We start from the raw sequence: 13,548 nt of genomic DNA, 5'->3' as shown, positions 1-13,548 counted from the left end.
AAAAAAGTTTGTGACCCGGTCATCATGTTGAAATCAGTCAAGCCGAAACGAAGCACCACCTAATAGCTGAAGCAAACGTTCTCATTTCACAGCTAAACAGTACATGAAATATGCTTCTGAAAATTTTTGAGACGAGAAATAGGCAATGCAGTAACACAAACATGATTCATAATTGATCAGCGCTGCTTAGTTTGAGAGTTTGAGTGCAGTTCAGGAGCTGTGATTGACGTGGATTACACCTGTTTTAAAGACTCCTCGGCTCTGATTGGTTCGTTTTTTGCAGATGCATAGGCTTTTTCCAAATACCATTAAGATCATTATAAGGAGGCAGAAGAACATGGTTTTCACATACAATCTGCTACATATAAACAAAAAGGTGACTACATAGTGACAGTTTCAGCAAATATGACAAAAAATATATATTTTTTATAAAAGTTACAAACTGCAACTTACAAATCAAAAGGGCCTTACGACCCCCTGTCAATCTTTGGTGATCTCTATGGGGTTTGAAACACCCAGTTTATGAACAAAACAAATCCATCCTTAAACCTATTAACACTAATCCTATGGAAAACGTGACTTCATATCGACATCAGTTTTGCTCTGATTCAACAGAAGTTATCAAATACTTTCCCACAAACGCAAAAAAAAAAAACAATGTTAATCACCAGAGGGGAGGCAACAATCAGCTCCTGAACACTGTCAACACTCATGATAAATGTACTTAGTCGTTTCTTTGGTTGACTAAGTCAATAAGTTTAGTGTTGACAGAGTGTCACTTATCATGCGATACTCACCTGTTGAGATACAAAGTGTGCAAAGATCACTTTTCATGTCTAATGTCTTTCTGGATACATTAATCCAGTGTTTTAAAGTCATGCAAAGGGGAACTAATCCTCTCTGTTGACAGCAGCGAAATTACAGTGCAAGGGAATGAAATACGTGCTATACTGTGTGTTTCTTGACCTGACAAACTTGTTATCTTGTTACAACTATACTGCATGTTCTCACGATTGGCACCAATACACCAAGTTCAGGCACGTTCTCTGCAGACTGTTTAAAGTAATTCTGGGGAAAAAAATGAAAACGTTGAAGTAGTGCTCTTTTGTTTGCTCCTTACAAACAAAATAACTTGAAGAATTCACTAAACCCTTTAACACCTGGATCATCATCAGCTTTCTTGTGCTGCATTTCTGAGGTCTTGAAACCTTAGAAAATTGCTGTGATATTTTTTAAAAACACACAAAAAAAAACCACAATGAGCAACTTGGCAAAAATGTCCCGCAAACTGCAAAAAAATACTAAAAGGTGACAAAGAAATTTTTGAGTTGCTCATTGTCCTCTTACCGAGTTTCTGAAAGAAATCAAGCCAATTTGCTCATGTATCAAAGGGTTAACCTTGAAACAATAATACTATAAAGCTGAGATTTTTCTTTAACATCTACTCTGTCTTTGCATTTTAGAGATGAATATAATTTTTAGTAGCAGTCAAACTTTTCATGGTCTTTTAATATAGGGCAAGTGCCTCATTAAGTTTAACACTCAAGACAAAACTTCCCCTATTTCAACCTCAGAGCTGCATGTCTGGTGACTAAAGTTGTAACATTGTACTCAATTTGTCATACTGATTTATGGATTGACTTCTCTTCTGCACTATACTGAACTTTAAGTTATATCATTAAAAGTTACACATTTCTTAAGATCCCTAAAGTCATCAACATCTTGGGCCTGTGGTATCCTGCTTTTTGTATTTTTTTTCCAACCACATCCACTTGTATGCTGCAAATGTGCTTTGTCTGCATGTACTGATTAAAGTCTTACTACCCCTGCACAAGCTTTGATCAAACTAAATGGACACAGTATGTTTTGAAAATTATACACAATTAGTATGACCATGGGCGGATTACGAGACAAAGTGCCCCTGGCCACAGACATGCAGAGGCCCCCTCCACCTCTCCTTTAAACTTGTTCAGCCTCTTTTTGTTTTGGTTTTGAGTCTCCCTGTAGTTGTTACACATCTCTGTATTTCTGGGTTGTGATTTTGGATCTCTTTGCAGTTGTTTGTTCCCTTTTTGTAGTCTTTGTGAGTCCTTTGCAGCTGTTTTGCATTTCTTCTTCTGCCGTCATTGTGTACCTCTTTGTGGATCACTGTGTACCTCTCTGTGGTTCCATCTCTCTGAAATCATTTTGTATCTCTGTAGTCGTTGTCCCCTTTTCATAATCTCAGTGAGTCTCATTGTGTCTCTGCAACAGTTTTGCATGTCTTTGTAATTGTAATGCCTTTTTGTAATCATTTTGAGTCTCTCTGAAGTCATTTTGTGCTGTTTTGTTGTTATTTTGGATCACTTTATAGTTGTTTGTCCCCTTTACTGTAGTTTCATGAGTCTCTTTTGTCTCTTTGCAGCTATTTTGCATTTTTTTAGTAGTTGTTTTGTGCCTCTTTGTGGTAATTTTGAGTCGTTGAAGTCATTTTGTGCCTTTTTGTGGTGTCTTGGATGTGATATTGTATGTCTTTATGATTGATTGTACCCTCTTCATAGTCTCTGCAAGGCTCTTTGTTACTATGTTGCATATGATTTTAGTAATTTTGTGCCTCTTTGCAGCTGTTGTGCATCTCTTTGTTTTCATTTTGTGCCTCTTTGTGGTCATTTTGAGTCTTTCCCGTGTCTCTTTGAGTGACATTTTGTAAGTGAAAGCCAGTGGGCCTCTGATACTTTGGGCTCCTGCCTGTGACAGGTCGGTTTGTCATCCATCTATGACCATGTTAGCTTACCAATAGGAGGTATTCAACTAAAAAATAACCAACTTTTCTCCCTCAATTACATCTTGTACCCTTTTACATATTTTTCCAGTTGTGGAAACAGTGCAAGTCACTGTTACATTTTTGGCATGCACTAAATTCTATAGACAGGGCCAGACCTGGGTTATCATTGCAAAACCTGAACGTTGTTGCATTGGCGTGTAATCTGCAAACTGCAAAATGTCAGAACCATGCTGATAGGGACTGGTGATTAATCAGTTCATTTGTGAATGCTGGTCGATACTAAAGGTCACACCTATGTGCGTCTTTACAGAGACAAATGACACTGGTTATGCAACATTTTGACTGTCTTAAATCAACAGATTTGCAATGGTTCTGTGAATGAGATACATAAATAATAAGTGTTTTGTTTGTGTATAAATTCGTGTATTTTTTTCAGTGGACAGAATGGATATTGCAAAGTATGAATGCAGCTGAATAGATGCCCTCCTTATGGGGAATCCATTCAACGTTCCCCTGCAACGACAAAACCCAATTTACAAAATGCAGTGCGGTGACTGGTGCAAATTTCTCGTCATAACATGAGATGCTGCTGCCTGGACCTGTAGGAACTAGCTGGCGCAGCAGTCCACAGCGTTGACTCAACGTTGCATCTGCGAGGCTGAGACAGCGGCGTCTCTGCTCTGCTGCTGCGAGACAGGTGACATGACATAGCGACGGGACAAGCTAACGCTGCCTCTCCATCCGGTGTCATTGTTTTTACCGTCGTTTTTTGCCGTGTTTTTAAAGATATTTACTTAAGCTTGCATGCGGGCCAGTCACCAATGCTCTCAGCGAGCTGCCCTCACATAGATGTCGATCTAAGTTGCTGCAAGCTAGCGTTAGCTCGCTGCTGCTACCCTTCAGACATCGAAGTGGCCACATAAACATGCGGATCATCGAGGCGGAGACCCCTGGGACATCTCTAACCGCTCTCTGCAGGACACGAGTCTCGACTAGCCGCTGACTGGAAACTGCAGAGTCTTTGTGTAAATGATACGATTTCTTTCATTTATTCTAAACATGTGTGCACTCCAATGTGTTAGCTAGTTAGCCGCGGTTAGCTCTCACGGTGTCGGTTAGCTTAGTTGCTAACTGCTACAAACAAATAACAAGCTAACAAAACAGTTTAACGTAACCGCGAGTGAGAGGTAAAACATTCACCGTGGTACATTTAGTAATCAGCTGTTGCTTATTGGGTGTCGTCTTTTTGCTAACTACCGTTATTTGAATTTGGTCAAAAGGAAATGGTTGCTAACTAAGCAAGCGGTGACTAACTTAGCTAACGGTGCTAGCGTCATTGTTAGCAACAGCGCAGACAGTCTGTCATGCTTACCTAAGCGAGGGGTGGCTTTTGATGTTAGCAAGATATACCATAATCACTCATACATACTTGCATGCTAGTTGATCCAGTTTTACTTGCTAATAAATTGACAACTAAATTACAAAAATTGTCAATTTGCGTCACGTTCAGCTTAATTTTAGCTTAACTAGCCGGTGTATTTGATTGCAAGCGTACTGTATAACGTTAGCTAAGTTAGCGTTAGTTGAAGTAAAATGATGAGTGCACTCGGATTGCATTTGCAACGTAGACAAAGTTGATCAAGCCAACGCTAACATTTACAGTTTGATACATTAGCGTCAATGCCAGATTATTATGTCAACCTTCAGCCGGGCTCAACTCCCCTCTATGGCCAACTACCTTTCAGAAATGTCCAATATTTCATTTTACAGACAGATAGCATTGGATAACGTTGCCAGGAACTATGAACCCCAGCAGCCCATGCTTATGTCGATATTTTCGACGTTCTGGATTTTTAAAAGCGCAATGCGTATTTTGCTAATGGGCTTCAACTTTTTAATGAGTCAGCTAGCCTACTGTAAGCCAACTATAAAACCGCAGGCGACTACCACATGGTTGCCATTGCAATACATGCAGTGCATAAGGCATACAATGACATTAAACGGACAGAACAGCATGCTACACAAAAGAGCCTCCTATCTGATATAAGGCCCCTGTCACTGAACTCAGCAGTTACATTCATTCAAACCTTTATTTTAGAGGCGGGGAATCAGTTGAGGGACACCCTAATTTTCAGTGACTCTGAGCATGAACAAAGACGTCAAAAAAGATCAACAAGCAAATAAATAACCGTCGAAATAAAATTAAAATGATACAAAACAACAATAGCAATGTATAATAGCTAAAAAAAATAATAAATACAGGATGTAAATGTGTAGAAGTATAATTAAAAATGCATACACGCAATGAAAATAAGATCTCAAAAAAGGCATTTAAAAGGATGTCCAAGATTAAGTTGTTTTGCAGATTATTTCATGTATCAGGTGCACTTAAGAATGACATTTTTTCTAGTTCAGTTCTGATTTGGGAAATGTGGAGCAACAAGCTGTTCTCTGACTGAGCACCAAGATAATGTGAGTGCAGAGTTAAAAGGGATGAAATATAGGTTGAAAGCATCTGTTTTAAAGCTTTATAGATGGAAAAAAAACTGTGCTGGTCCTGCCTCACAGCCAAATGTGGCCAGCTGAGCTTTTGACAAAGATGGCAATGGTGGGTGCTGTAAGGATCACCAGTTATGAGCCTTAGGGCTGAGTGGTAGACAGCATCCAGTGATTTTGATGTAGAGGCCACAGCTTTCCTATAAATAGCATTCCCATAATCCAAAACAGATTAAAATGATTACATTATTTTTTTGTGTTATAAAGGGAAATAATTTGTAGTTTTGTATTTAAAAAAAGCCAATTATTCTCAGTTTATTAGTCAGGATGTCAATATGGTGCTTCAAGTAAACTTTATCATCCAGCCAGATACCAAGGTATTTGTACTGTGATACTCTATGTATGGAAGTGCCATTTGCAGAGTGAATATTAGAAAATGCTGTATGATTAGCCTTGGTGATAACATCTATTTGGTTTTATCTGAATTTAAATCTAACTTATGGTTATGTAGTTGATGTTGGTCTCCCTGTCTTGGATCCTGTGCACTGCCCTCTTTCACATTTCATACAAGCATAATGCTTGGGCTGTTTACCCCACTGTATCTGTATTGTTCATTTAGCAAGACCTCGGGTGAAGCTAGAACAATACATTGCCCCACATGCTGGACTTTGATAGTAAGCTTTGTTTGTTATCTTTGTAAGTGCAGCCCCATATGTTCACATGGGAGTTGCCACCAACGACGTCAATATGAACAGTTGATTCATTCGCTGACATTTTGTGTGTTTCAGAGAGGGGAAGAGCGACGGATCTCAAAGACCAGATTGCCTGCTGAACTTTTTGCCTCTCAGATAGCTTGCCAGGGACCATGCTGACCATTCTAGCTGCTGGGTCCGTGTTCTTTCCAGGCCTTTTCCTGCTATCCAAACAATGCTTAAAGTCAATCCCAGCGCTGAGGTGGAGCGAAGGAGATGCAGTCATCGTATCTGCCAGGTGAGACATTCTAAAACTTGTACATACTTTCATGACAACAGTGTATCCCCCAAAATTCAAATTTGAAAGTGCTTTTACTGCAGTGCCATCCAAGTTGTTTGGTATTTAAGCTCGTGTATGTTTTGCACGACTCTCAAGTATGGCAGGTTGTTGCAGTTGCACTCATTATTTTTATCAAGAGCTTTCAGCTGCATATTGTGTGCATAAAAACATAACGGCTCTACTTTCTTACAGTGTGTTTAATGATGAGAAATACATTATTTGTGGGGATGTAATATTGTGCATCCTTACTTATTTGTTTGCCATTCTCTGCTCCCAGGTTGGTTTCATCAGTTCAGGCAGTCATGGCTTCTTCAGCTGGCTACATCATTGCTTCTTCCTGCGAGGACATCATCGAGAGCCAGTAAGTCAAGAAATACTCATCAGAATCATAACTTTCGACCGGCCCGTCCTGTCTTTTTTATTTCATCTAACAAATCAGCTGTCAGGATTTGTAGTTTTCGAGGCTTTCAGATGCAAAGACAGTTTGGGTTGCATATCAGCCACAAATGTAAACCAAAAATGTAACTTGATACAGATGCCTTGACATGTAGCTGCAAATGTCATGTCCCATGCAAGAGAGTGTAAGCAGTTCATAGTTGAGCTATCTGATTTTTTTTTCTTATTAAAACTGCCCTGAGCATTTCAGTGCTGTTTTAGATGGTTATAACCCGGTGGGATTAGTTCCACTGAGGTTTTTCTGGATTGCAAATGGGAAAAGCTGTTCTTTTTTAAGGTAGCCACTCAACTGTAGCTGCACCGTCACAGCTATGTCAAATTTTAGTAACCAGTTTAACAGGCAAACATGATGTTAAAAAAAACAACAACATGTGTTCTTGCTGGTAACAAAGCTCTGGAATTATTTACTCATGCTATTTTACCTTTCATTTATCTTTTCTCTTTTAAAAGTCCACTTTTTTTCCTCTTTACACAGGCACTGGCTGACTAGCACTTACATCATGTTTGCTGTTCCCTACTTCGTGTACGACATCTACGCAATGTTCATGTGCTACTGGTACAAGCTACGGGTCAAAGGGCACGAGGAGGCCTCGGCAGCGCCGCAGCACATGAGCACAGCACTGACCAGCTATCTGCGTCGCGAGTTCCTCATGGTGCTGCACCATGTTGTCATGGTCACCGTCTGCTTCCCCGTCTCTGTGGTAACTGTCACATGTTGTTCTTTCTGTTGGGCTGAGATTTGAGTGAGGTGAGGCAGAAGAATAATAAAATATCTGTATGCAGCTTCCTATTCATGGGTTGTTTTCATAATGTGTTAAAGGAACAAGTTGGTCCAGGGGGAATTGTGTCAGTATTTTCTTATTCTGTTTTTATTGAAAGCGACACAAATTTAATAGATATCTTTATGTGTACTTTTGTAGTATAAAGGTACATATTAAGGAGTTTTTAACACTACAAATATTTTGTTGCTACATTCTTTTGTAAAAGAAACATTTTAGTTGGGATTACTTTTTCCCAAATAATTGCATTGTCAAGTCTGAAACTAAAGACTTTTTATATCAGTTAATCTTCCAAGTATTTTCTCAATCAGTTACTTGTTTGGTGTATAAAGTATCAGAAAACCCAAAGATATTTTGTTCATGATATCGATAAGACAAATCTGTCATTTGTTGCTTAAAATACTCACTAAAATGACTGAGTTATCAAAAAAAGTGCAAGTTTTCTGTTGATCAACTAGTTATTTCAGCTCTTTTGCATTTTGAAATTGAATGTGTGTTATCGACAGCCACCGTAACCACGGGTGCATGTAAACATATGGATTACATGGGTGATAGAATGTCGTTCATGCCACACATGGTACCAAGTCATTGTTTTTCAGGTCACAGTACATCTCAAGTCTTTGCACTAAAGTCCTAAACTTTAAGTTTTGATTCCCAAACAAGACATAATGTGCTTTTCACCAAATGTAATGCCAATTTAACAACAGTATATGATAAAATGGAAGTATTATATTAGTTAATTCAGTAAATGGAGGATAATGAATTGATTCGCTGCACACTTCAATCCAGTCATCCATTTCTGAGATGTTTTAAAAGTATACTTCCCTCTTTTTAAAAGAAGTTGTCAGTTGATCTCGTATCAAAAGTTCACTGTGCACCACGAGTTCACCGTGACATTAAAAAGCCACCCACAAGTTGGTGTGACTCTGGGAAAGTAGAAATTACATCTCCAAAGTGCTTTAACTTGTTGCCCCCAGCTAGATATTTATTTAATGAGGGATATTTATTGCAAATCTACCGAAAAGTCCACAAAGGAAAAAAAGCAGTGATTGCATTCTTGACAAATAATCAGCTTCTTCTCTTTCTAGTTTTGGCGACAAGGAAAGGGAGATTATTTCCAGGGTATAATGTTCATGGCTGAGCTCAGCACTCCATCTGTCTGCTTAGGAAAAATACTCATCCAGGTGAGTGTCTCTGTTCAGCCTCAGCGCAGATTATGCTTGTGTTGTTGCATGTGCATGTGTCACACTGAAGTTCTTCTGCACTCTTCACTTCTTTTTTCCCCCCTTTTTTATTCAACGGAGAATGTATTTCCCGGCATGCAGCTTGGTCATGCCCATCGGCTCCTGTTGTCTTACATGAACAGCACTGTCTGAAGCTTCAGTCATTTATTGGTAACGCAGTTTGTTTGAATACACAATTGTAGGAGCTGCACCCTCCCTGTATTAGTTTTAGGTTTGTGTGGATGTGTGTTAATTTTTTTAATGTTCCGGATGAAGGTTTTCCCTCCATCACTTCGTGCTTGTCCCCCATTTGAGGCTCCCACAGCTGTTAGCCTCCGAATATAGCCCCTAGTATTTAGACCGGATATTCAACAGATACAATATCAGCTTGTCCCTCTACCCTCTATCACTCAACACCCTGCACCTCCCGTCCCTGGCAACAGTGCATGTGGTCGTTTGATAAACAACAGCTGGCTATAAGCTGTGGCCTCCCAGTGCTGCCCTTTTATACCTATAGAATTAAAAGCAATAGAGTATTCATTGATGGGGTACCAGGTAATTCTAGGATATCAGACTTTGGAATTGACAAGAGGAAAACCCTTTTTTTATGAGAAATGCGTGCAAGCTTGTCCTCAGTTTTATCTCACTGAGGCAGGTACACTTTTCGACATAAAAGTGAAGTCATCCACAAATGTAAAAAACAAAAAAAGACTGCTTCACTGAAACACGCTGCCCTACTGCCGCCTGTAGAAATCAATGTCCAACCAGCTGCATGGCATATCGTGCTCTCCATCCCTACATGTTCAGTCCATGCAGATAGTATTAACAAATATAACAATGTTAGTATTAACAATAAAAAAAAAATGGCAAATAAGATTAACACCGTCAGCTTTCACCAAACTGTACTGCTTGCTTTTCTTTCTCTCTCTCTCTCTCTCTCTTGTTTTTTTTCTGCTCTCAGTACAAACAGCAACACACTCTCCTGCACAAAGTGAATGGGGCTCTTATGCTGATCACTTTTTTCATCTGTCGAGTCCTCCTCTTCCCTTACCTCTACTACGTCTATGGAAGGTATGTCTGTCTTCCATCTCTGTTTTTCTCATGTTCTGCTGCCTCGCTCAGCTTGGGTTGGTAACTTGCTCGGCCATATGATGTCTGTCTCATGGATTAGCTTTGGTTTTTTTCACTTGACCCTCTTCTCCCATGTTTTTGTGTCAAAGTGAGTTAAAAGAACAAGATTTTTTTTCTATTGCTTTATTATTGAGCGACAGGGCTGCAGTGACGAAGCAGGCTGCAATGTAACCACACAGAGCAAATATGTGCTGTCAGTTTAAAGTCATTGTTCCCATGATCATGAAATTCCTGGAAAAGTTTTGAAATTAGAAAAACTGTTTTCCAGGCTTGGAAATGGTTTGGAATTAACAGAAAGCTCAAGAAATGGTCTGAATATGCAGTGTTTTGGCTACTGTTTAAAATATGCTAAAAATCCTAAAATATGTCTAACATTATGTGAAATATGTTACTTGTCATACTAATTTAAAATGTAATGCTGTCACAAGTATCAAGTGGTATGCACAGACCAAACCGACATTGCCAAAACCGTGCCTTAATACGTGCTGACACATCAAAAGAAAAGTGCTGAAAAAGCTTTTTTTGTAGTTAGTTATTGTAGTAGTAGTAGTAGTTGTAGTAGTTGTAGTTGTAGTTTGTTTATCTTAAAATGACTGGGAAGTTTGGCCTTCCTATTTTAATTTGTTTAAATAAAATCTTGGAAATGGGGTGAAAACGGGAAAGTTTTGAAAGTTCATTGGTGTCACTGACAGGCTAGGATTCAAATCAACTCTTACTTCACTCAGTTAAATATTCAAATATGCTCGCTTTATGCATTTAAGTAAAAATAACTAAAAAAACAAAAAAAAGAAGTCTGGTTACTTTGGCGTGTGTGTGTTTACATTACAACCTGTTTACCCGCTGTCAGCTGCAGTGCTCTCAGTCAGCACTGGACCAATTCCAGAAATTGTTCTTCCTATTAGTCACTCAGACACAAAAACATGTGAAAATTGGGTCCAGGTTGAAAAATACCGATGCTTCCCTGTAAAGATGTAAGGCTCAGAGCGTGCATTTACGGTCCTTTGTCTTTGGGTCCAGGTACGCGTCCATTCCCTTCCACATGGTTCCCCTGTCGGTGCCCTGGCACTGTAACCTCGGTGCTGCTCTGCTCATGGCCCCCCAGCTATATTGGTTCTCCCTAATTTGCAGGGGCGCCCTACGGCTATTCACAGGCACCTCCCGCTCTCAGAGACCACGTCCGACCACAGGCGCAGCCAAGGAGAGGCAGTCGGATGGTAACACACTGCCCCAGCCTGCCAACGGCTACAGCACACGCTCTTCAGAGCCTGAGCTGGCCACTCACTGAGAGGAGTGGTGGGGGAGGGGGGGTGGCGGGCGGTTAGGGAGGAAGGCGAATGTACCAATGAGTATGTAACAGAAAGAAAGCTGTGAGGGGAAAAATGTGAGACTTGAAACTAGTAGCAATATGAAGAAAGCTACAGACAGTGGCCTCAAATAGTGCTGAAGTGTTTGCGGCCAGCAATCAAAACTCTGAACAGCAAAAAGATTTGATCGCTGGCCTTCCAGCACTTCGGCTTCCCAGTTTGTAGGAAACGAGGAGTGTTAGTGCGCTCAGTATTTAAAGATGTCATCCGGCACTGTGACAGATAGGAACATGCACTGACCTGAGAGGAATTTGCCTGGATGTATAGCAAGCATAGTTGGCTATTTCCCTCATGTAGATCAAATTCAGTCCTCTCTGCCTCACGGTATAGGAAGAGCAGGAAAATAGGAATGTATTATATTGTATGTTAGTACATTTGCTGTAGATGGAAGGCCTAATTCAGTTTAGTAATGAAGAAGACCTTCACAAAAGAAAAAAAAATCCCGGCTAAGCAGTATTTTGACTTGTTAGTGTTCAATATCTGTATCCTCTATGTAGTCACTGTCACTCTAACAAAATGTAACCAACCTGCAGACCGACTCATCTTTAGAAGGGAGATAATCTCATAAGACTGTATTCTGCTGCCTTATCCCTTTCCCCCCCCATTCTTTGCAGTTTCTTTAGGTTTTTATTTATTTCTATCCTCGGAGGGGAAGGAAGAGGTTTCCTCTGACAGAAAAATGTGACGGGTGTACATAGCCGATGTAAAATTGTCCTTATTTCCATGTCAGTATTAGGTCAATGTTATTTTATTTTATTTTATTTTTTTTAGGTTTTGTCTCATTTCTGCATCTGATGTTTCTACAGACATTTTTGAACAATGACATTTCAGCATTAAAACAAAACATTTCACTGTTTTTCAGCTTAGTGTACGCAAACTCTCCCCAGACGTTACGGCAGTGCTTCTCATTTCAGTGTAGATATGACTTCATTCCATTTACTGGTATCACAAAGTGTTTTGTTTTTTTTTTCATACAAGGAAGTGATGCACAGTAGCAGTCACTTTAAATGAGTGTTATTTTTTTTTTTTTTTAGTTTGGTGCTGATATAAATCTCAAAATATCCATTTGATTGGCTGGAGTATTTCAGTGAGGGATCCGTAAGATTTGAGTATTTATAGCTTTGTTTGGAGACTTGCAATGTTGCAGTTTGAAGGGAAACAAAAGCGGAAAAAAATAACCTTGTTAGGGAAGCATTCCCTTGTGATTTACATGCGGCACATTTGTCCATGGCAACTTCTTTTGATGTTGCTCATTTATTTTTTAACCATTATTACAAAGTCTGAATTGTTTAAAGCCTTTTACATTGTATAAATTGGTTTGATCATTTAGCCGTTTATTTGAGCCACTGGTTCTATGAACCTCCTACGAACAAACTGGCTAGTTTTAATCATTATATGTTTGTTTTTAAAGCAGCTTCACTGTCCTGAAAATAGGTCAAGAAAAAAATAAATAAAACAAAGCTCAGAAACCATCGAGACAGGGCAGCGTGTGCCAAAACATCTGGACAACTGTGGGCATGTTGAACACAGAACATCCATTCCCCCGTTCCATGAACTCCTAAGGTACTGCTTCTTGAAAATACTAAAACATTTCAACTGATGTACTGTATATTCCACAAAATGCTCGTTATTTATTTGTAAGTATTTATTTATTTATTTATTTGGTTTGTGGTTTTGAATGCATATTTATGCATACATATTATACTATATGCTTCTGAGCCTTATGTGAAGGCTGTATTGTTACTCCAACTTAGCTAAAATATACTTCTCTGTCCTGAGCCTGTCTTGAGTCTTTTGTTTTTGTCAATGATAAAGATTATTGTGGCATTTTTTTTAAGTCATGCACCAAGATTTAAAGTGGAAGTTTAAGAATATCTTGACCTCGACCCCATTTTCCTATGTTTTGTGTCTTAGTGACTAATGGAGACAACGGTTTTTGAAAACGGTCCAGTATTGAGAGGTGCAGCTTTGAAGCAGGCTGCAGTGTAATCCCTACAGGCAACAGTGCACTGTCAGTTTACGTCCACTAAAAGTGCTTGTTTTTGCCACTGATGGACCCTGAGTGTCTTACGACATTATGGAAAGGATCCCTACACAGAAATCCTCCTTAGTTTTCCGCTGGTTTGGTCTGTCTGTTAGCTTGTGTAACCACGTCTCGCTCATTCTGACATCTTGCTAACTTTCACAATTGTCAAAATCACAAAAATATTAAGCGACAACACTGAGAACCTTTTATATCACTCTAAGATAATCTTTCTGTGTCCAACACAACAAACCCTTCTCCAGAAATCCTTTCACCAGCT

General features: G+C 39.4%; 1 protein-coding gene across 1 annotated transcript; it reads left to right on the top strand.

The window, feature by feature from the left end:
* Window positions 1-3,345: 3,345 nt before the first annotated feature.
* tlcd3bb (TLC domain containing 3Bb) lies at window positions 3,346-13,023 on the top strand. Its single transcript, XM_042508137.2, has 7 exons — window positions 3,346-3,789; window positions 6,049-6,250; window positions 6,570-6,653; window positions 7,224-7,449; window positions 8,616-8,711; window positions 9,712-9,821; window positions 10,899-13,023. The coding sequence occupies exons 2-7, from the start codon at window positions 6,126-6,128 to the stop codon at window positions 11,164-11,166; spliced, it is 909 nt and encodes a 302-aa protein (XP_042364071.1). The 5' UTR covers window positions 3,346-3,789; window positions 6,049-6,125; the 3' UTR covers window positions 11,167-13,023.
* The last annotated feature ends 525 nt before the right edge of the window (window positions 13,024-13,548 follow it).

This window comes from Plectropomus leopardus, chromosome 19 (genome assembly GCF_026936395.1).
Source record: "Plectropomus leopardus strain MGB_pleo_1.0 chromosome 19, ASM2693639v1, whole genome shotgun sequence".
NCBI lineage: Eukaryota > Metazoa > Chordata > Actinopteri > Perciformes > Serranidae > Plectropomus > Plectropomus leopardus.
This window is presented reverse-complemented; position numbering and strand designations above follow the sequence as displayed.

Bases quoted from the DNA above. Each gene is read 5' to 3' on its own strand.
- tlcd3bb (XM_042508137.2), top strand. From the start codon at position 6,126: ATGCTGACCATTCTAGCTGCTGGGTCCGTGTTCTTTCCAGGCCTTTTC. The intron at 8,712-9,711 runs GTGAGTGTCTCT...TTCTGCTCTCAG, and splicing joins TAGGAAAAATACTCATCCAG to TACAAACAGCAACACACTCT. The intron at 9,822-10,898 runs GTATGTCTGTCT...CTTTGGGTCCAG, and splicing joins CTCTACTACGTCTATGGAAG to GTACGCGTCCATTCCCTTCC.